General features: G+C 44.4%; 4 protein-coding genes across 5 annotated transcripts; 1 reads left to right on the top strand and 3 right to left on the bottom strand.

Annotated features, from left to right (window-relative positions):
- Window positions 1–1,092: 1,092 nt before the first annotated feature.
- LOC131695542 (aminoacyl tRNA synthase complex-interacting multifunctional protein 1-like) lies at window positions 1,093–2,409 on the bottom strand. Its single transcript, XM_058984068.1, has 2 exons — window positions 2,274–2,409; window positions 1,093–2,135 (listed from the first exon to the last, which is right to left on the bottom strand). The coding sequence occupies exons 1-2, from the start codon at window positions 2,303–2,305 to the stop codon at window positions 1,166–1,168; spliced, it is 1,002 nt and encodes a 333-aa protein (XP_058840051.1). The 5' UTR covers window positions 2,306–2,409; the 3' UTR covers window positions 1,093–1,165.
- A 1,332-nt stretch (window positions 2,410–3,741) lies between these two features.
- Window positions 3,742–6,943, top strand: LOC131695539 (tetratricopeptide repeat protein 7B-like). 2 transcript variants are annotated; one of them, XM_058984065.1, is made up of 7 exons: window positions 3,742–4,023; window positions 4,099–4,378; window positions 4,432–5,909; window positions 5,978–6,216; window positions 6,281–6,477; window positions 6,539–6,687; window positions 6,763–6,943. In XM_058984065.1, exons 1-6 carry the CDS (start codon window positions 3,897–3,899, stop codon window positions 6,669–6,671), a joined length of 2,454 nt encoding a protein of 817 aa, XP_058840048.1. In that variant the 5' UTR covers window positions 3,742–3,896; the 3' UTR covers window positions 6,672–6,687; window positions 6,763–6,943. The 2 variants fall into 2 exon arrangements, with proteins under 2 accessions (XP_058840048.1, XP_058840047.1); XM_058984064.1 differs by having other exon boundaries at window positions 6,539–6,943.
- Window positions 6,944–7,159: 216 nt separating this feature from the next.
- Window positions 7,160–8,298, bottom strand: LOC131695543 (zinc finger protein 26-like). The gene is made up of 2 exons (XM_058984069.1): window positions 8,158–8,298; window positions 7,160–8,098 (listed from the first exon to the last, which is right to left on the bottom strand). The coding sequence occupies exons 1-2, from the start codon at window positions 8,216–8,218 to the stop codon at window positions 7,209–7,211; spliced, it is 951 nt and encodes a 316-aa protein (XP_058840052.1). The 5' UTR covers window positions 8,219–8,298; the 3' UTR covers window positions 7,160–7,208.
- An 11,396-nt stretch (window positions 8,299–19,694) lies between these two features.
- On the bottom strand, window positions 19,695–21,796 carry LOC131695540 (T-complex protein 1 subunit theta-like). Its single transcript, XM_058984066.1, has 2 exons — window positions 21,600–21,796; window positions 19,695–21,483 (listed from the first exon to the last, which is right to left on the bottom strand). The coding sequence occupies exons 1-2, from the start codon at window positions 21,657–21,659 to the stop codon at window positions 19,903–19,905; spliced, it is 1,641 nt and encodes a 546-aa protein (XP_058840049.1). The 5' UTR covers window positions 21,660–21,796; the 3' UTR covers window positions 19,695–19,902.
- Window positions 21,797–22,064: the final 268 nt, after the last annotated feature.

The raw sequence follows: 22,064 nt of genomic DNA, 5'->3' as shown, positions 1-22,064 counted from the left end.
ACATAAGTAACTTTCCCTCGAAAGATGAACATTATTGTCAACATGCAATCAAAATACATAATACAGGAAAGGATATCCTCAAAAAACATCCTGGTAATTAATAACTTTACCACTTAATATACCCATGCCAAACTACCGTTATGCTAAATTGCTGTTTTCCTTAACATAAAAATATTTATTCGAAAAGACATTCAGCACTAGCACGGCTCAAAATTATGCCGAATTACCTGACTTCTCGTACAGTCCTAAATTATATGTTTCCCTGTAGTTGAAAAAATGGCAAATTTACTTCAGTGTGATAATTTCTCAAAATTATGCCAAATGTCCGTTATGCCAAATGACACTTTACGCAAAACTAGAAATTATGCCAAATAACCGTTATCCTGGAGATAAAATAAATTATGCCAAATGTTCGTTATGTCAAATGATCTTCAGTGTGATCACTGATCAGTTCTCAAAATTGGGCCAAATAATTATTATTCAAAATCTCCGTTATGCTACACGACCTTCTAAGCCAAATGACTATGCCAGTTGACCCTGACCCCAAGAACAGCACTGCTTTACACTGATTGATAAGCTAAGAAACGATAGGATAGAACGACTAAAGAAATTGGATGGCGCGGAATCATAATAAATGTGGAAACCAGTGTGTACTTTTGGGCTGAAAGTGAAATGCATACAATTGAAATTTCAAATAAAGCAGAAAAGTCTGAAACATGTGTGGCAAACGTTTGTAGGTGGCGCAGGATCGGAGTAATGCAGTTGGAGTGCTGCTGTCAAACACGTCCAGCAACAGTCGCAACAGTTATATAGATGGCAAAAGTGAAACACTGATTTTCAACATATCAATTACACAATCTTAAACGAATACTATTCTAGCCTAAATGTCTGTTATAGGCTTCGAATCTTATTGGATTTCTATGATTTAAATACTTGACCTCTTGACAAATTCCATTTCGAACTTGAAAAACACAAACGCTGTTTTTAAAATTACAATATATCCCCCATTTTGTAAATGTTGGTGCAGGTAACAGAGAATCTATTATCAAACGTTTCGGAGTTAGATGGATTTGGATACATTAAAATAAAATATTCTGCAAAAAACGTATATATTTCTAAGACAAAAAATTGCCGCAGCTATTCATCGTCACTTAGCAGACGGGTTTCATTTTACGTTGACATTCTTCAACGTTTGAGCCTTAACTACTCCCTTATTAGGGACCATAAAAGCGCCCTGCTTGTAGCACGCAACCAATTGTTCGTTTGTGTGCAGATCAGGCGCAACGGTTTCGAAAATCTTCTTTTTCGGATTCAACACGGTATCGGGCATACGAGTATAACCTTCCACATGAACTAAATCTCCCGGAACGGACCCTTCCGGTGGGGAAAGAATCTCAACCATTTCAGGAGATGAAGCGCACATCACCATCGCTTCAGACAGTATTCCTCGCATTTTGGCCGGTTTAAGGTTACATAAAACCACGACCAGGCGATTTTGCATTTGTTCGATAGGAACAAATTTGACCAATCCGGATATAACAGTTCGTGGAGCAGCTTCGCCGCAGTCAATTTTTTCGACATATAAACTGTCGGCATCCGGATGACGCGATACGTCTACTATCTTTCCAACTCGCATATCTAGTCTACCTACGTCGACCGGAGGTTCTTCGGACGCTGTATTACCAGCTGGTTTTGAGTCTCCCGTAGGTTTTTCCTTTTTCGGCTTCTTTTCTTTTGGAGGTTTACCGTCATTCTCACGCTGAGCAGCGGAGGACGAGTTTTCCTGTTTAGGTTCAATCTTCACAAGAGGTGTAATGTCAATAGAAATTTGCTCAGGTATTGGAATCTGCAGTTTACCATTTTTTGTTTCCAGTTCGATCAGTTTTTGGCGAGCAGCTTCAACCTGTTGTCTCAAAATGTCATTTTCTGCTTTAAGCTCTTCAACTCGTCGAGAAGCTTTCTCGTTCTTATAGGCTTTTAACTCCTCTTTGATCGATTCCAATTGTTGCTCAGCTGCTGCGTTGTTGGAAACGACACGTTCCATTGCACTCATTTTACTATAGATTCTACGGTTGAACGGGGTTCCTTCCGTAGCTGCTTCAAAAAGAAGTTGGCAAACGTAGTTCATATTCGATCTACAAATATATTAAACATGAAAACTCTGAGCAATGTTTTTTTTCTGGTTTCACCACTAACTTCAGCTAGTTTTAATACTTTAGCTTATGAAGCGAATATAGCTTAAACCAAATCTATAAAATATGTTATTTACCCACCTTTCTAATTGTGCAAAACGTCTAAAGAACATAAAAATTTCCGCGAAAGGACAAAATTCAGAGCTAAACAACGTGGAGGAATCTCACTGTCATTAAATATTTTGTTTCGACGCTCACTATACTGGGGACAGCGGAAAGGCGTCTGATTCTAAAGTCGAAAGATTACCTGGCCATTACCAAACTCGGATAAAGCACGATTCAGACGATACATCGGCATCCGCCAACGTCAAAGGAACGTCACCGTTCCGTTAGGATAAGTTAACGGCCAATTTCTTCACTACACTGAGAAACAAAAATATGCATAATTAGCATACTTTTTATTTCCGTTTCTTTTCTTCTGCTGTGATTTTTATGCATTTTCATGCATAAACTTCTAATAAGCATTCAATGAGTGGATAGACCGAATATGTCTAATGCATAAAATTTACAGCAGAAGAAACGAGAGGCAGATAGAAAAGTATGCTATCGATGCATAAATAAAATTCTGCGTGTATATGAAAACCGGTTTTCGCTGAAAACCTGTTTTCAGGTTGCTGGTGATCAATTAGCCGAAAACCGGTTTTCAACCAAAACCGGTTTTCATCCAAGTAAAGAAATTGGCCGTAAAAGTGTTTCACATGTACCCGTCCACACGTACCGTACGTCAAAACGTTCCGTACCGTTGATGTTAAAGGACGACTCAGACGATACATCAGCTTCCGTCAACGTCAACGGAACGTCACCGTTCCGTCAGGATAAGTTACATGCAGTTAAATGGAGCCATTCACACACAAAATTAATGGCACGGAACGTTTTGACGTACGGCACGTGTGAACGGGCGCAAGAGAAACGTATTTAATTCTCGACAAACATATGATTACGGCCTAAAAGCCAACTGTCAAAATCCACTTTCAATGGAAATTCCGGACAAACCGTTACTAATCGAACACAGTTCACAACAGTTTATGAAAGAGAAAACGTTTTTCTTTCGTTTACTACTAACATCTGTGATTGGCGCGTAACGGTTTGTCCGGAATTTCCATTCAAAGTGAATTTTGACAGTTGGCTTTTAGGCCGTAATCACATGTTTGTCGAGAATTTATCCTGATGGAACGGTGACGTTCCGTTGACGTTGACGGAAGCTGATGTATCGTCTGAATCGCGCTTAAATCTATAGACAACCCATTTTATGACTATGTTTCACGCATTTTTGAGAATACCATTTGTACGTCAAAAAGTGGATTGATTTTAGTTATGAACGAATAGTATATGTTTAACGCATTTTCCAGAATGTCAACGACGAAGAAAAATGCGCAAAAATAATATCTCACAGAGTTAAGAAAATTTACACTTCGACGTCCCAGTAAAGTTCAGCCTGAAATGAACTGGAATTCTGGCTGGTTCCAGATCCGACATAAATGTTATCACCTTTCGATTTCATCATTTTGGTTTCAAATAGTTTCGAAACGCCAAGATTAAGTCCGATCCCATATCCACAAAATTGATGTTTTTGAAAAACAACAAAAAAGAGGTGGGTGTTGAAAGTGTTTTATAATCAGATTGTGCAAAGCAGTTGAAGTGAAAAAACTATTTCGCTCAATTAGAAATAACTAGTCGCTTTCGAAAGTTAGCCTCAAACAAACAATGACCGGACGTAACCGGAATCAGGTGACGAAGCTTGAGACTACTATCGAGCAGTGTCGTGGCGAGGGTAAATGGCAACGAGTGACCGAGCTGGCAGACGAACTGAAAGCAGGTTACCCTCAAGTTGGTGAGTCATTTTTAGCTTTATTTTACAATAGTTGGAATTGTTTTGTAATTGAAATGTTACCCTTTGCTACCGAAGAAAGTCTGGCAAACTTCCTAATGGGTGAAGGAAAGTTGGAGAGATACCTCGAAGAGCACCCTCCGGTGGAAGACAATTTTCACAAGGCCAAACTGGGACTTTCAGAAGCCAAGCGCTACCTGAATTCAGTAATTGGTGAAAGCGGAAAGAAGGCAGGCATTGCGTTAGATGCTCACTTGCTGTTGGCGAAGCTGTTCTACGCATGTGGACAATACGATGAATCGTTACAGAACTTTGTGCTAGCCGAACTGAACACACTATCGGAGAAACATTTATCACCGTAAGTAAACAGTTAAATTGTACACAAAGCATTCAGTGGTCGCTTAATTTCAGGCGAAGCATTCGGATTTTGGCGGAATCGTATGCCATCAAAGGCATGTGTCTGGAGAAGAAGGGTGCAAAGGCACCTTCGAAATATAAGCAAGCGGAACAGGAAACGGAAATGATCACTTGTTTTGAGCGAGCTGCAGATTTGGGTATACTGTATCTCCAGGGTCAGGATAATAACTATCAAAACGAGGTTCGAAGCATGGGTGCGGTGTTAGAAACGGGTTTGCAGCGAGCTCCGATTGTGCTGATAAAAACTGGTAAGTTGCAGAATGCTATCGATCGTTATCGAGTAATGTTGAACGCAGTGGAAACGAAAGCCACACAGACACTTAGGTTGACCTTAGCTAGGCAATTGGCAGAAGTCTTGTTGCGGGGAGTATCTGGAACCATTTATACGCCACCGACTAATTTGAACGCTGCCAGCTCTGCAAGCAAGCGGTTGTGGGAACCAAAAAAGTATTCCGCCAGGCAACAATTCATTCCAAAAAATCAACACGAGGAAACAATTTTACTGCTTTTGGTAGCTGAATCATTGGCCGTTAGAGATGCTGTTCTCTCGCAGAGTCCTGAGTTCAGGGAAGCAAGGTTGCACTCGTTGGGAAACGCAACAGCCATATACGATTTGCTGACCCTGGCCACTGTTCGTTGGAATCAGGCAGGCTATCTTCATGATTCGTTGGAGAAGGCGTTGAAATTTTCTTTCGGCGAAAGCCACGTGTGGAAGCAGTATGCAACGTGTTTGATTGCCATGGGGCGATACAAGCATGCTGTTTGTGCGTTGAAGGAGCATTCGAAGTTGGAACCGCAAGACAGTCTTAGCTGTCTGATGGCTGCGAGATTGTGCTACGAGCACTTGGATCAAATTAAGGAAGGTTTAGCCTTCGCCGAGGAAGCTCTTAGCAAAGAAGTTAAGGGATTGAGACGCTCTCGAGCCCAGCTATATGTTGGAATAGGCTTGCAACAAGTTGCTGTTTCTTCAAATCTCGTCTCTGAGAAAGATCAGTTCAACAAGCTTGCATATGAAGCACTGGAACGAGCCGTCCTTCAAGACCCGAATGATCATCTCTCGGAGTACTACCTAGCTTGCCAGCATGCTTTCAATTACAACATCTCAGAGGCTCTGCTTCACATCACCAACGCCCTTTCACTTCGAGCTGAACATGCCTCTAGTTTACACCTGTTCGCACTTTTGCTCACTGCGAATCGGCGCCCAAAGGAAGCGCTGGCCGTTGTACAAGATGCCACCGAAGAGTTTCCAGATAATCTGAATCTCTTACATGTCAAAGCCCACCTAGAGCTCTACCTGAAGGACGTGGAAACCGCACTCGAGACTGTTCAACGAATGTTGTCTATCTGGCGGGAAGTGTACGAAGTACAGCTAGCCAATGCCGCCAATGGAATGGAGCACGACAACGAAAAACATTCCGACACGCGAAGCGTGCTGCAGATGCAGTCTTCACAAATGTCGGACAAAGATTCCAGTAAGTATACTTGAAGAGGGGTTGGAAAATATTGCATGCACCAGATTATCATTGATTTTATTCTACAGATTCCATCCACGCAGCCTCATTGGCAGCCTCTCGTATTGAACATGCTCTTAGTGAAGCAGCCAGCTCCCTAAGCTCGTTTAATCCCCGTCCTGGACCACAAAAGGCTTGGACGATACAGTTCAAAATTTGGCTGCTGTTAGCCGACGTTTATCTTGCCATAGAACAACCCAACGAAGCAATCAACTGCATTCAAGAGGCATGCTTGATTAATCCAGTTTCCCACCAAGTGATGTACATGGTAAGATGACGACTCCAATTGTCTGGATGTGACTTAACAGTAAAACGGTTCTCTTCATAATTAGCGCGGCCAAATACACGTCTACCAGCAACAGTGGGCCGAAGCTAAACAAAGCTTCCAGAATGCAGTCTGTGCCAATCCCTATCACACCGATGCTTTACGAGCTTTGGGTGAAGCTCATCTGACCCTGGGTGAACCAAGGCTTGCGGAGAAAACTCTGAAGGATGCCGCTCGTATTGACCCCAACTGCCCTAAAATCTGGTGCGGGATTTTTTGCGATATTTCACGACATACAATGGGTATAACTGTTTGATATTCGCAGGTTTCTTCTAGGTAGGGTGATGGAAAGTCTAGGCGATTACACAGCATCAGCTGACTGCATGGCTGCTGCACTGCAATTGGAACCATCTTGTCCGGTGCTACCGTTTACTTCGATTGCACTAGTGTTCGAGTAGAGCCATCTGTACATCCGTAAGCATAACGTATTTAATACTAATTGTAGAGAGACCATCTCGCTAAAGTTGACTATTTCATAACACCTGTAAGGTTCGGAATTCATTTATTTGTGGTGGAATGGTGGATTATGCGCATGTGTCCCCCACTTACCGGTGTGGTTTTTCCATCTTACTATTTATTCAACCTCTGTGATTGTTGTTTTATGTGTAAGGCATTTATTCCCGTGGTATTATAAATGAATCATGTTGCAAAATATATCGTTAATGTAAGGCATATTTCACAATTTTTTTCAGTCGTAGTGATAATCACTATTTTATCTAAAATAATCACAGCTTTTGTCCATCCAACACGTTCTGTAAAATTACAGCCTTGTTCTGCATTACGACGGATTGCATTATCGGTAATAGCAGCAAAATCAAACGACATTTAAGTAGAATAGAATTTTAAAAAGTCATCAATAATATAAAATATTTTTTACTGTTTAGAAATAATGAGTCAAGTATATTTTTACAATTTTAACGCACACACAATCTTTCTCAGTAGGGCGGTTTGCATCGTGTCGGTTTGTGGTTCGCGTTCGACACCACTCCATGAACCTCTTTCTTATGTCTCCTCAGCAGAGCTAATGCGCTGAACGTTTCCGGACAGTAGTTGCACTCGGACGGAGTGCTCATGTGCTTGGTTCGGAAATGTTCTGCCAGTGTGTCGGAAGTTTTGAAAATCTGGTTGCAGTACACACAACGAATTGAATCTGTGTCTTGATAGTGGACGGCAACACTAGAGTAGTGAAGAACGTTTTCCGAACTTTCGAACTGTTTTTGCAGTTCCTGTTCGACGTAAACCTGGTGGCACTTTTGCAGGTGCGTGCATATTTCTTGTTTCGTGGGGAAGCTAAGTTGACAGCACCGGCAGAAGTGATGAATTCCGATAACTTTATCAAATGCTGCATCTTCCCCATGGAATCGCCTCAAATGCCAGTCTCGCTCGAAAGAATTGTGGAACTTTTCGCTACATTGACTGCACTCAATCTTTGCATGGCGCAACAAATGTCTCCTAAGTTGCTCCATTATCGAGAAACGACTGACACAAAAGTTGCACTTGTGAATGAAATCCTCCAGCGACTCCACCTGTTTCTTGGTTACGGCGTCCGGCTGTAGTTTGATTTTCAAATCAACACAACTTGGCTCGTCCAGATTACGTGTTTCCACAAAGTAGAAAATCGATGATTCCACTTCTGGTGGTTTGGCTGGTTGTGGTTTAACGCATACATCCTCAAGTTGAACCTGTTCAGAAGTATTGCCTTCTTCGGCTATGGCCGGTATGCGGATCTGATAACCTAATCCTAAATCAATCCAACCAGGATCAGACTTTGATAAATGCGTTGGTGGTACAACAGACGCAGTTGTGGGATGCATTTCAATTGTATCTATGGTAAACTAGCATTATCACTGACGGCAAAATAAGAAGAAAAAAACGGAATGTTACCTAAGAATACAGAATTATTAGTCTTAATGGAATTATTTTGTTTCGAGTTTCCTGGTTCCATTATAAAACTACTTTTCTTTGATGTTTGGTGAATATTTTTTTGTTTAAATAACGAAACTTTTCAAAACAAACCCATGGATGTCTTTGATCTAGGTCAACATTTCATAAGGGCGTTTCATGCGTATTTGAATACACACAAAATTTGTTTCAGCGAAACTTTGCTGAATTCTACACATCAATATTTGGTTGTCGCTTTCAGCAAAATTTGGCGGAATTTTCATCAGCTGAAAGTTTCAGCACAAGATGCCGAAAACTTTAATGTATTTTAGATTTACAGGGTGTTCAATCTTGGACCAATAGCCAGCTTGTGCGGACTCTACTCCGAAGTCGACGACCTCATCCAGGTTCTCTGCTGAGCATAACTTTAGTTGGTCTGTCTTCCCGCATTCACACTACATGTTCAGCCTACTGTATTGCCCCTTTCGTCTGTAGATAGTGTCCATTCGTGCACATTTTGAAAGCAGCAAAATAAATATTCTCACGTTAAAGTGCACGGGCAATAGCAAATAAACAAACCGAATATGTTATGCACAATCCTCGAGAGGGCGTTAAATGTTGTTTTTGTTAGCCACCGCAACAACCAAACTATGGTAGATTCGGTGTAAGAATATTTTCGTGCGACAAAATTATTTTGCTGTGAGTCTATTTGGGGGTAAAATTCGCAATAGTTGGCCGTGTTTTTTCAGTCTTCCAAAATTTGTATATACTTGATACACACGCAGAAAAATTAAGCATATTTAAATCAGAAATATGTGTTATTGAATCCTATCATTTATTGTTTATAACTTCAAACAACAAACTTATTGGTCTGAAAATATTTTTTTATTGCAACAACAATAAATGTTTGGTTTCAATAAAAACATTTTTAATTTCAGTAATTTTGTTTTAATTTCAATAAAATATTAAAAAATGGAGCAATATTTTTTTATTGAAACAATGAATAAATTTTATTGAATTCAATAAGTAAATTTATTGTCTCCCGACCAATAATTTTATTTATTGAACTTAATCCAAATTTTTATTGAACCTACAAATTTTTTTTCTGCGTGCAGCTATACTACAGAGAACAGACATATAAGCTAGATCAAACTTTCCCTAAAAACCTGTGTAAACATTTAAATGAAAATACGATGAAAATCACCCATCGCATACAGGTTCGCATGCGTGATTCAGCATTGTATCCAAGTTTGCAGGCAAGCCCCGTGTAGCTAACTGGCCAATCGTAGCGCCGGCTAGTGGCAAGTTACTACTTGCTGTTGTCATTTCAAAGCGACAGTTTTATTTCTTACACAAGTTGAAAACTTAACTTGTATGTCAGTTCTCAGTGGCTATACTGCCACTATAAGCATAACTGTCCTATGTGCTATGGGATTCCAAATACACGCAAAAGAATTGTGCATGTTTGATTCTATAAATTATTTCTTCATTTTTAATCGATAAAAATTCTTTAATGTGAACCAAGGAATTTATTAAACCAAACTTAATTTTTTGGTTAGATCAACCAAAAATATCCTTTGAATCAATCTTACAAGTTTTGTTATCTGTGCTTTTCGAAGATCGACAAAATTATTGTTTGTTCCAAACAAATCAGTGATTCTAACAAAAGCATGCAGCTAATTGATTCAAAAGGACTGAATGCATTACATCAACAGTCCTTGTTGAATTGAAACAAATAAAAAATAAAAGTTGCTACGAAGAAGAAAACTTTTTCCACGTGCGTCAATGCTGGAGAAATTCGCTATTTTTAAATCAGGGAATTCAGATTTCGATAAATTCTTATAGTGCTCAGATTTTCCGGACTCGAAGGGCGCAAGTGCAGCTTGAAAAAAATCATGATGTCGCACAAAGGTTAGTGAATAAATTGAGTCGAATGCACACGGTGCGTTTTATGGTGCCTTCCTCTATTCCAGGACTCAACCAAAACACCCTGTGTGGCTTAAAAACGACTATCGCAGAACTGAAAACACGTCACCGCACCAGAGATAAATAATACCCGTTCGAGAGGGTAGTTTCCTGTACTTCACCATCTCTGGTCCAACAGGAAAACACAGCGTATTCGTGCGCCTTCTGCAATCTTTTTAGAAAAGCCGAGACTCTGAAGCACTACATTATAGCGCATATCTGGAATAAACCACGTGCACGGCCAAAGGTACTACATAAAGGGACGGTGATTGGAATCGTATGCGCTGCATGTAATAAAATTTCATTTCATTCCAAGCAAACCTACTCCGGAACAGGTTTGGAATCCCTTATGGATTCTCGCTCAAATGCAACAAACGATTGAGTCGGAATCGGTTGTTGCCTTTAAGCTGGAACTCATAATGAATCCATTCAGAATTCCTAACCGATCCCGGAATGGGTTTGACTGGGCCATACTGCATCGATTCAGGATTCCGAAGCGGTTCCAGAATGATTTGACTGCGTAAAATTAATGCGTTTGTAGCCTGTTTTTAGAGAAAGGCCAATAAGTCAATGGCAAGTATTCACTTTGTGAGGTTCTATTGTACTGATGTTATCTGTTGTCAGCGAGTAATGGTTTGTTCTAAATTTGTCACCATGACAGTTGGGCTTTGGTTCCTATTAAAGAATAGGCATATTTTATATACAATAAAATTGGTTTTGCTTCAATATTTGCTATGCATTGATTCAAATATTTGTTATGTTTAAAACAATAAAAGATATTATTTGATTTAACAAAAATGTTTTTTGTATTGAACATTTGACATGCATTGATCCAAATATTTTATTAGTTTTATGTCGTTGGTTTTATTCAACAAAACGAGCTCATTGATTCAACAAAGTTGTTTGTTGTTTCGATTGTTGTTATGATAAAATCAATAAATAATTTTGTTGGTCCAACTATTTTCCATGTTTGATACAATAAATTCTTCAGAATTATTTCAACAATTATTTTATTTATATAAACATGTATTTTTTATTGAACACAGAACAACTTGGTAAATTTATTATTTCAACCCTCATATTATTTGACATTAAAAATTATTTTTCTGCGTGTACACATGAGACAATTATGCGTAGAGTGGCAGTATGATGGTTCAGGAACCTGCGCTACCCTCCATTTTCTGTGCCGCCGAGTATTGAACGCAGAATACTTCTCTCGCACACAGCAAGCACGCGATAGTCTGCTTCCTTCAACGCCCATGGCTCCGTTTGGCTGCAATTTTTGACACTTCGCTGTGTATAAAGGGTAAATTATCTTTTTCTTAACACCATTATTCTAGTGCTAAATTAAATGTTTGTGGAATTTCGAATCAAAACAATCAATAATCATAGAGAAAACAAGACAAAAGGAATAATAAAAGTGATAAAAAGTCTGGTAAGATCCACGCAACATAACACAAATATTTATGAAAATCAAATAAATACACTAACGACCAATTTCTTCACCTGGATGAAAACCGGTTTTCGTTGAAAACCGGTTTTCGGCTAATTGGTCACAGCAACCCAAACACTGGTTTTCATCTAGTGAAGAAAATGGCCGTAAATACGCGTCGTTTTGTTACCATCTGTAGGGAATCGAAATAAGAGATTATAACTACTAGAGGAACAAAGCGCTACTGTCTCCATGTATTCACGGACTGAAACATGGGGTCTCGCTCCAGCATATTGTATGCCGTTACTTTGACATGTGTGTACCCGGGGCAATATGTGTCAAACAAATGGGCCTAGCATATGTAAGAGCGAGATGATAAATTTTCAGTGTTAACAGCGACATGCGACCTCTAGTAGTTATAATCTCTTTTATCGAAAGTCTATAATAAACTTGCCTTATATAACTTTATAAACTTGCCACTGGCCGGCGCTTCGATCGGCCAGCAATCGCTACACGGGACTGGTGTGCAAACTTGGATACAATGGTGACTTATGCATGCGAACCTGTATGCGATGGTGATTTTCAACGTATTTTTATTTAAATGTTTACACAGGTTTTTCTGGAAAGTTTGTTCTAGCTTATATGTCTGTTCTCTGTGAGGTGGTGTTCCTGAATCGAGTGTTCACTCCGAGATCACATAATGACACCACCTAGACTGAAACAGCTATTTCAACGAGCTGTAAAATTTCGTAAACCACAAGCATACAAAGATCTAGCAGCTAGTGCCGATCATTGAATCTGCTTAACAACAGCTGAATGCGAGCAGAAAGTGCCCTTGATATATGCTGAATGGAATGAAAAAGTTATGAAGGAAGTCTCGGAGCACGCAATGGCCGAAACTGAGGAGACAACGAAAAGTCAATACTCACAAGAAGATCCTAAGAAACCGAAGAGCGAATTGGTGTCCAACAGAGATCAGAGGCACGTTGGAAAGAACCGTGGAGCTAACAGGTTAAACGAAAAAAAAGGCAACAGAAAGAAGAAAAGAGGAAACAGAAGAAGAAAGAAAATTGTGAGTTTCCTCGGGAGAGAAAAGGATCGTCGCCGTAACGATCGTGATATCGTACGCGGCTCGTCTAAATGGAGTGAAAGAGGACCCGTAGCTGAAGAAATTGAGAGAGGACATCATTAAAAGGAGCCGTCCTCAGAGTGATGCACTTATCGAGAAGTGAAATATAGGTGTATGGAACCACTTAAGCGGCTGCGATTCGACTACCGGTGGACGTTACCGACAAGCTAACGCGGAGACCGAAAGTCGAATGGTCGGTGAGCTCGTTGAGCAGATGTAGAGACATCTGCTCAGATGTTTGGGCATTGGATATCAGGCAAGGAACTGCAAGGGAAAATGCGGACGAAAGGAGCACGTTGCTAGAGAAAGCACGAAGTAACCAAGGTGCATGATCTAAAAACTGGAAGAAACGACTACACGACCACGGGTTTCAAATGTCCCGCGTATAAAAATTCGAACCCAGCATCAATTATTACGACAATGCACGACGACTGTTGTGGCAGTCGACAACAGAAACGAAGAGTGACGTTGCAATTATTGCAGTCGTCTCGTGTGGCTGGCAAATGCGTGGGCAATGCGCAATATAGACCCTATGGTTAGCCACAGTGGTCCTTAGCCTCTTGCCCAGGAACTCCTATCTCTACCTCCCCGCGGAGCCGGCTGGGATACGAGTAGCCATAGGAATGTTCGGGTAGCCAACTCGTTGGGACTATGGCCGTATGCTGACAGGGAAGGGGGTCCGTGTAGTGGCCGGCATACAATAGCGCTACGGATCTCCCGTTCCGGTGATATGGGCCCACCAAACGGGATAACCCCAAGTCCAAGGCGTGAAGCGACCCGTACCGAGGGATGAATGATCGGGGGGGGGGGGGGGGGGGGGGTTGAAAAAGATGCCCGATCGTTAACGGAGCCTGTGGGGTACCTGGGCACCCCCCACAGTAAGCGTCTCTTACCACGTTAATGCGGAGCTCTGGCGTGGCTGACCTATTTTCTCGCGCAACTCATGGGATTGAATATGAGTCTTTTTAGAAATAATAAAAAAGTATGTAATGAGGAGGAGGAAACGATTACGGCGCTGAACCCCTTTGCCAAAGGGGGTCTGGCGAGGTCTCCCCCGACAGGGGCTGACAATGGAGCGAAGGTGGCTGTAAACAACAGCACCGAAGGAGAAATGGTTGTGGTAGGAGATAATACTACCAGGACGCTTGGCGGACCACTACCCGCGATGCAGGAGGTGGTCAAGCAGCTGGATAGTATTATCGAATTCACAAGCGGGAAGAATAACATCAGCAAGGAGCTTAAACAGAACCTGCAGGTGCTTCGCCAGGCTGTTCGAGTCGCAAGACAAGAACAAGTAGCCTACATAGAGAGGTTGCCGGGAAGAGAGAAGGCCGATAGCGGTATCCAAACCAAGGCCTTCTCCTTCCACGGCGAAGCGACGATGGCGCAGGAGGCGATAGATTTCGCTTTATCGGCCACCAAACGCTTGATGGAGGGTAAGACTGCGAAGCGGCCTAGGCCTAGTGTAGGCGCGCGGAGCAACGCCAAACGACGTGCAACCAGTAAGACCAAACGTCGTTTGGAAGGCGCGGATCCGGGTGCGAAGGATCCCACAGGGCGGCGACCCGAGAAAGCAACTTCTCAGCCTAAAAAGGCGAAAGTCGCCAATCGGACGCAAAATGCGGAGCAACCTGGCACCAGTCAGCCGGCGCCATCGGCAGAAGATGGCGAATGGCAGGTGGTCAGTAGGAAGCGGAAGTCGAACGCACATCGACCCGCGAAGAAAAAGAAGGCGAGAGACAGAGGAGAGGCCCTGCTGGTGAAAACCAACGAGGGTAGCTATGCTGAGATCCTAAAATCGATGCGGGCGGCCGAAAGCCTATCGAATTTAGGACAGGATGTGCGAAGTGTCAGACGCACCAAAGATGGCGAAATGATCTTGGTGCTGAAGCGTGGTGCACAATTCAGCGGAGTGACGTATAGGAGGCTGGTCCAAGAGGTCTTGGGAAACGGCGCTCAGGTGAGGTCGCTGGGAGCGGAAGTGACTCTCCAGTGTAAGTAACTGGACGAGATCACAAACGCAGAGGACGTCGTCTCGGCCGTTAAGGAGCAGTGCGGTGTTGAGATCGATTAGAACTCTGTACGTATCAGGGAGCGGATGCTTGGCACGCAGGTAGCTTACTTCAAGCTACCGATCGCGGAAGCCAAAAAATAACCGATAAAGGGAAATTGAAGATCGCATGGTCAGTATGCCCAGTTGGCATATTCCAGCCGCCTTCAGTGGACCGGTGTTTTAAATGTCTGGAGCCAGGCCACAAGTCATACGACTGTAAGGGCCCAGACAGGAGGAAATTGTGTCGTCGCTGCGGCGAGGAGGCACACAAGGCGCTGAAATGCGAGAGGGCACCCAAGTGTCTCATCTGCGCTAGTAAGAAGCAGGGCCGCAACCATGTTATGGGCGGACCTGCGTATCCCTTCGGGGAGGCAGGAAAGAGGAAGCACCCGCTCAGCAGCTGCTGTGGCAGTCGGTATCGGAGTCGGGGACAGATGTCGCCCTCCTATCCGACCCGTACAACGTCCCTGCCGATAACGGCAACTGGGTGGCGGACGGGTCCAGGATGGCGGCAATCTGTACAACGGGACGGTTCCCGGTTCAGGAGGCAGTACAGTCCTCTGCGGAGGGTGTCACGATTGCCAAGATCAATGGTGTGTTCTATTGTAGCTGCTATGCCCCACCTATGTGGCCAATAGAACAGTTCAACCAGATGATCGATAGGCTTTCGTCTGACAAGGTGGGTCGGAAGCCGTTTGTCATAGCGGATGACTTCAACGCTTGGGCAGTGAAGTGGGGCAGCCGCTGTACAAATAGTAGGGGCGAAGCGCTTCTGGAGGCGCTTGCGAAACTCGACGCAGTGCTAATCAATGATGGTTCCGCTAGCACATTCCGTAGGAATGGGGTCGAGTCGTGGATTGACGTAACGTTTGCCAGTCCTAGTCTGGTTCCAGACATGGACTGGAGGGTAGACGAGGGCTACACCCATAGTGATCACCTAACAATACACTTCAGGATCAACTATGGTGTGCAGCATCCGAGGGCGGGTAATCCCTGTCAGGTACGCGGGTGGAAGACCAATCACTTCGACAGCGAAGTTTTCACCGCGGCCCTGGGACTGGAGGTCAACACCGACAGTCTAAGCGGGGATGCGCTGGTAGCTGTTCCATCACGCGCGTGCGACGCCACTATGCCGAACAAAACCCTGCCAAGAAATGGCAGACGTTCGGTATATTGGTGGAGTGCAGAGATCGCAGCCCTACGATCAGCTTGCCTACAAGCTAGACGTAGGATGCAGCGAGCCCGCACTGAGGAAGTTAGAGTGGATCGCTGTGAAGTGTTTCGTGCTGCGAAATCGGCCCTTAATAAGGCCATCAAGAGAGCGTGTTTTGACAATTTGTGCGAGGAGGCCAACGTGAATCCGTGGGGTGATGCCTACAGGATCGTCATGGCAAAGACCAAAGGGGGCTCCTCACCCCCCGAACGGTCGCCAGAACGGTTGGCGAGAATTATCGAAGTACTCTTCCCGTCCCGAGCCATAAGTCCCTGGCCTCCGGCGCCGCAAGGCACGGTGGGTACAGACGACACGGTGGCCCCGGTGACGAATGAAGAGCTACTTGCAGTAGCTGATTCTCTAGCGGCGAACAAAGCTCCAGGGCCTGATGGAGTTCCAAACAGCGCTCTCAAGACAGCAATCATGGCGAACCCGAACATGTTCAGGTTGGCTAAGCAGAGATGCCTTGACGAGTGCCGTTTTCCGGATGGATGGAAAAGTACTGTTGCCGAAGGCCGGGAAGCCGCCTGGTGACCCATCGGCGTACAGACCAATCTGTCTGATCGACACGACGGGCAAATTGCTTGAGAGGATTATCCTCAACAGGCTAACTCCATACGCAGAAGGTACGGAGGGCCTGTCAAGTAATCAGTTCGGTTTTCGAAAGGGAAAGTCCACGGTGGACACTATCAACTCAGTGGTGGTAAGGACTGCCGAGATAGCGATCCAACGGAAAAGGCGAGGTATTCGATATTGTGCGTTAGTGACACTTGATGTGTAGAACGCATTCAACAGCGCAAGCTGGGATGCCATCGCGCTCTCGTTACACCGGCTTGGTCTGCCGGTGGGCCTGTACCGGATCTTGGAAAGCTATTTCCAGAACCGTGTACTATTATACGAGACCGATGCCGGTCAGCGAAGTGTTCCTATTACCGCAGGAGTCCCGCAAGGTTCAATCCTGGGCCCAGTATTATGGAACCTTATGTATGACGGAGTTCTGAGACTAAAGTTCCCTCCGGGTGTGAAAATCGTCGGTTTCGCCGATGATGTCACCCTGGCGGTCTACGGGGAGTCAATCTCCGAGGTAAGCATAGTGGCGGAATGGATGAGCGCGAGAGGCCTAGAGCTCGCCCATCACAAGACGGAGGTGGTTGTTGTTAATAACCGTAATTCGGTACAACAAGCAGTTATCCAAGCGGGAGAAGTCGAGATAACTTTAAAGCGGAGTCTGAAGATTCTTGGGGCCATCATAGATGACAAGCTGACCTTCGGCAGCCATGTCGACTATGCGTGCAAGAAGGCTTCGACGGCTGTTGCGGCATTATCGAGGATGATGTCCAACAGCTCCAAGGTGTGCGCCAGTAGACGTAGGCTACTGGCAGGTGTCGGTACGGTGGACCGTCCTGGGCGAGGGCACTGTAAGTAACCAATTACCGTCGCAAATTGGAGAGCACCTACCGCTTGATGTGTCTCAGAGTGATATCTGCCTACCGCACGGTATCACACGATGCATCCTGCGTGATAGCAGGTATGATGCCAGTCGGGCTGGTCATCTGGGAGGACGAAGATTGTTTTGAATTGCGGGGCAATAGGGGAGTCCGTCAGCGTGCCAGGGTGACCTCGGTCGCCAGATGGCAGCGCGAATGGGATAACTCCTCGAGAGGTAGGCGGACCCACCGGCTGATACCTAACATATCGAGCTGGGTGGGAAGACCCCATGGGGAAGCTCACTTCCATCTGACACAATTCCTGTCAGGCCATGGCTGTTTCCGACAGTACCTCCACAGGTTTGGGCACGCTGAGGCCCCAGTCGGCCCAGGTGTTGACGGAACTGCGGAGCACATACTATTCGCATGTCCCCGCTTCGACGTCGAAAGAGGAGCTATGCTAGACGTCTGCGGCTGGGACACAACCCCTGATACCCTTGTGCAGGGGATGTGCCAAGCGGTGGAGAAATGGAACGCAGTCTCGACTGCTATCACTCAGATTACCTGCAGGTTGCAGAGAACATGGCGCGGAGCAGCAGGCGAGGAGTATGACTAATTCGGGTTTGGTTAGCTAGAGCGGAATGGGTTATGTGTAGAGAAATGAATGAATGGTTTGCTCATGCTGAGGCAAGGGTGGCACAGCGGTAGCAACCGCGATAGTCACATCGATGCATGGCGATAGAGCGAGTGAATTGGCGGATGATAGACGGAGGTATGGTCTGCCCATGCCGAGATGGGAGGGTCGTAACGTAGAGTATATTGCCGGTACCTATCGCTACTGACACCTCGAGGCGTGGCAGAGGAATGTAGGGCGTGAGTGAGTGCGAATGTCAGGCACGAGTGAGAGCATGCGATAAGTACGGCCATCCCCCCAGAAGTAATGCCGAAAGGTAGTTCCTGGGGATAGATGGCGGAGCCCAATAGAGTTTAGTCGGTATGGCCCCCTGGTTGAGCCCGACACGCCCCCAGTACACCCCGTGTGGTAGCTTGAACACCTACCAATAGCACGTGTACTGGGTTAGGACGTAAACGTCTTCTCCATTGTAAAAAAAGTCGTCTCGTGTTCCTCCCGATTGCGGTAACTGGGTTGTGGATAGTGTAGCGATGGCGGCAATCCAAGTAAACGGCGTATTCGTATGTAGCTGTTTGAAAGCGCAGGCGAAGGTAAAAGTAAGGCTGTGCAACAAAGGTTCCGCTAGCACATTCCGTAAAATCGGTCGGGAATCCATCATCGAAATAACATTTTGCGCCGTCCGGCCTATTGGTGAAACAAAAACTTTAGCAACCTCAGTGCCTAAAAGCCAGAATGCGCTTTCAGAGAATAAGAACTGAGGCTAGTATTAAATGTGATATAATGCTGAACAACTTCACATCCGCTACAAAGAGCTGTGCAAAGCAGCAGACACCGATTCCTGGAACAACATGTATCTTGCAGTGTTTACCAAGATCAAGGGTCGAACGACACCAGCTGAAATGTACGCTGACAAACTGAAGACTATAGTCGGTGGTCTATCCCTGAATCATGATCTACCTGCATGGTAGCCTACCCCATACGTCAATTCAGATGGTAAAAATGTCGGTGACAGTCGAGTCTCCAACGAGCAGCTTCTAACAGCGGCGAGGACTCAAAGTTAAGAAACTCCCGTTTCGGACGGTATCTCTAACGTATCTGAAGACTGTGATGCTGGCATTTCCGGACATGTTCAGGATAGTCCTACAGAAATGCCTAAGGGAAGTCGCCTTCCCGGGTAGATGGATGCACCAGAAGCTAGTTTTGCTGCCAAAACTAGGGAAGTCACCAGGAGATCCAGCATCGTGTTCGCTTATATCTGCTGGATACTTCTGTAACAATAGGCTGGTGAACTATGCGGAAAAACAACGGGGGTGATATTCCACATTTCGAAACGAAGTTGTTTATATACAAGCTTGCCAGCCCCAAGTAGCGTAGCAAGACACCGTTGATATACCGTCTGTGTACAGAATACTGGCTCGATCGATGCGCGTACAGCGAACGAGCGGAATTCGCTAGTCAAACGAAGAACATGAATCGGTGACGAGCGAAAAGGAAATTAGTGAATTAGCAGCGACAAGAAGAGTCCTAAGTTTACGAGTGCTGTGCTGCCTGTAATCGCAAGTCAGTCCCATGTAGATAGGGAATCCTATAGAACAAGGGACTGACTTACGATTATGGGCAGTGTGGAAGTGATATTCACTCTGTTTCGGCGAGCTCGATCCAAATCTGCCGTAATCCAAAATAGTCATTTCATAGTGTCTGGTAGTTTGGATGAATTTTATATTAAACAGCTGATGCAGATTTAGCGTGAAATGAAGCATGTAGTTCTGTGCGATTTAAATGATATTTCGAAACATTACTTAAAAACGGAAACACAGGATAAGAATGATTCGTGCCCTGCAACGCTAATCATATTGGTTAATATTAGTGTGTTAGTTCGATGACCCAGTAACAGTTTATGACTCGTCATCACTGTTGGCTCCTCCCTGCCGTGGTTTCGGTCCTCCAGCTCGTTTTGCCATGATAATCTGATCAACCTTCAAAATCGTGCAGGCAGCTCCGACAGCGTACTTTAAGCTCCAGTATTTTGTCTGGAACAAATCGAAGATTTTGGTTCCCGTAACGTCAATCGTCGAGGGTTGCTCGGCATCGATATCAAACCCTTCATTTTTCTTGCCTTCCTTGTGGGCAAGATACAGCTTATTGACTACTTCCGTTGCATTAATACCGGTGTTTTCTGCCAAAGCTTTAGGAAAAGCTTCTAAGGCGCTGGCGAACTTACGAACCGCATATTGGTCCAACCCTGGCAGAGTATCAGCGTATTCAGCTAGTTGCTGAGCGAGTTCAATTTCAACAGCACCCGCACCCGGTAAGAATCGACCATCACGAGTTAGACCTTTGAACGTGTTGACTCCATCGTCAATGGCGCGTTCGATATCATCCATATAATTATCGGTAGAACCACGAATTACAATAGTAGCGATGCGACTGTCGGCGCCTTCAGATTTAAATATACAAACTGACGTATCACCAAGTTCGTTTACAAAAACGTTGTCGCAGAATCCAAGCTCTTCTGAACTCGGTGGAGTCAGACGAGGTAAGACGGTTCCGTTGACCGCTTTACTAAGACGACGCAAATCGAATTTGGAGTTCAGACGAACTGCCATCAAACCGTATTTGTTCATATAGTGTAGTGCCATATCCCCGAATTTTGCTCCGGCAACGATTACCTTTGCTCCGGTGTCCGCAATCGCCTTGATCTGGGATTCTAGAAGATTCTCTTCTCCCTTGCTGAAATTTTTCAGCTCTTCTGCGCTTTTAATCAGAACAGTGCCTTTAGTTTCTGTCTGGATAATATCAACCGGGCAGGAATACAGTGCAATCTTAGCATTAGTGGCCGAACTCACTTCCCCTTCTACAAACCGTTTGAAGACCATGCCGTGAACAACCTCCGAAGTGTGTAGCCCACTACCTAGTATTTTACAGACGCGTACATTATCCACATTGAACGTAGTCTTTTCCGGTAGAATTGAGACACAGGCCTTAGCTATCAAATCAGAAATAAATTCTTCATATCCCAACTGCTTGGACATGATGGAAGCTTTGATCGCTTCTTTCACCTGTTCCTGATTTCGATAGTCGTTAATCTGGTAGCAGACCAGTTTCGGTAGAATTTCCAATGCCTTATCCAGTGCTTTTTCGTACCCCTCCGTTATATCACTGGTGGTCACTCCCAACCGGCATAATTCTTCCGCTTCCGCCAACAACGCTCCGCAGAAAATCACCACAAAGTTTGTACCATCACCCACCTCCGCTTCTTGCATCTGACTAGCCTGAATCATCAGCTTTGCTGCCGGATGCTCAACATCAAGCTCCCGCATGATAGTCCCAGCATCGGAAGTAACAAACTGCTTCTCAATGTGATTAATGATCATCTTGTTCATACCGTTCGGGCCATACGCTGAACGGACCGATGACGCAAACTCCTTGCATGCATTAATGTTACGATAAACTGCTTCTTCCAATCCGGAATATGCCTAAAAGGAAAGCAAATCTCACGTGAGTCACCACCCCCATATTAAGATTCGGCAACAAGATTGATTTCCAAAGAAAAACCGTCCAATTTTGTGAGCGGCCTATGTTTCATACTTACACGAGCGCCTTCCTTCAGCATAGAAGCGAAACCGGGTGCTTTCGGAACATGTAGAGCCATTTTTCCGCACAGATTTTTTTCTGAGTATACCGAAAAATACACAACCTCAAACTTTGTTGCTTTGCGAGGAGCACGATTGTAACAAACTGCGCTAGGAGTGCGATGTAGCTAGTGTGATTACTGAAGAACGGCAGACCACACGAGAGGCATGCGAGAAGCGAAAGGTTTGCACGTGTAGTTGTGAAATGTTTTGGTTACCTTTTATCGTTTTACTGTCACGTCGTTAATGTGAGGGATAGTAATTTTTAAGCTAATTGACATCTACACTGAACAAAAATGATTGCAATATAGCGTATGATTTATCATATGAACGGCCTAAAAACTCGATGTTGACGATTTCGAATGGCAATCATTCAAAAAATAGTGAATTCAAGATCGAATGACTTCATATTTGAATTGGAATGA

This window comes from Topomyia yanbarensis, unplaced genomic scaffold, assembly GCF_030247195.1.
Source record: "Topomyia yanbarensis strain Yona2022 unplaced genomic scaffold, ASM3024719v1 HiC_scaffold_41, whole genome shotgun sequence".
NCBI classification, from domain to species: domain Eukaryota; kingdom Metazoa; phylum Arthropoda; class Insecta; order Diptera; family Culicidae; genus Topomyia; species Topomyia yanbarensis.
Note: the sequence above shows the minus strand (reverse complement) of the source record. Positions and strands in the feature narration are given on the sequence as shown.

Bases quoted from the DNA above. Each gene is read 5' to 3' on its own strand.
- LOC131695542 (XM_058984068.1), bottom strand. From the start codon at position 2,305: ATGTTCTTTAGACGTTTTGCACAATTAGAAAG. The intron at 2,136-2,273 runs GTGGGTAAATAA...ATATATTTGTAG, and splicing joins CGTTTTGCACAATTAGAAAG to ATCGAATATGAACTACGTTT.
- LOC131695539 (XM_058984065.1), top strand. From the start codon at position 3,897: ATGACCGGACGTAACCGGAATCAGGTGACGAAGCTTGAGACTACTATC. The intron at 5,910-5,977 runs GTAAGTATACTT...TTTATTCTACAG, and splicing joins AATGTCGGACAAAGATTCCA to ATTCCATCCACGCAGCCTCA. The intron at 6,478-6,538 runs GTGCGGGATTTT...TGATATTCGCAG, and splicing joins CCCAACTGCCCTAAAATCTG to GTTTCTTCTAGGTAGGGTGA.
- LOC131695543 (XM_058984069.1), bottom strand. From the start codon at position 8,218: ATGGAACCAGGAAACTCGAAACAAAATAATTCCATTAAGACTAATAAT. The intron at 8,099-8,157 runs GTAACATTCCGT...AGTTTACCATAG, and splicing joins TAATAATTCTGTATTCTTAG to ATACAATTGAAATGCATCCC.
- LOC131695540 (XM_058984066.1), bottom strand. From the start codon at position 21,659: ATGGCTCTACATGTTCCGAAAGCACCCGGTTTCGCTTCTATGCTGAAG. The intron at 21,484-21,599 runs GTAAGTATGAAA...CTTTCCTTTTAG, and splicing joins TGCTGAAGGAAGGCGCTCGT to GCATATTCCGGATTGGAAGA.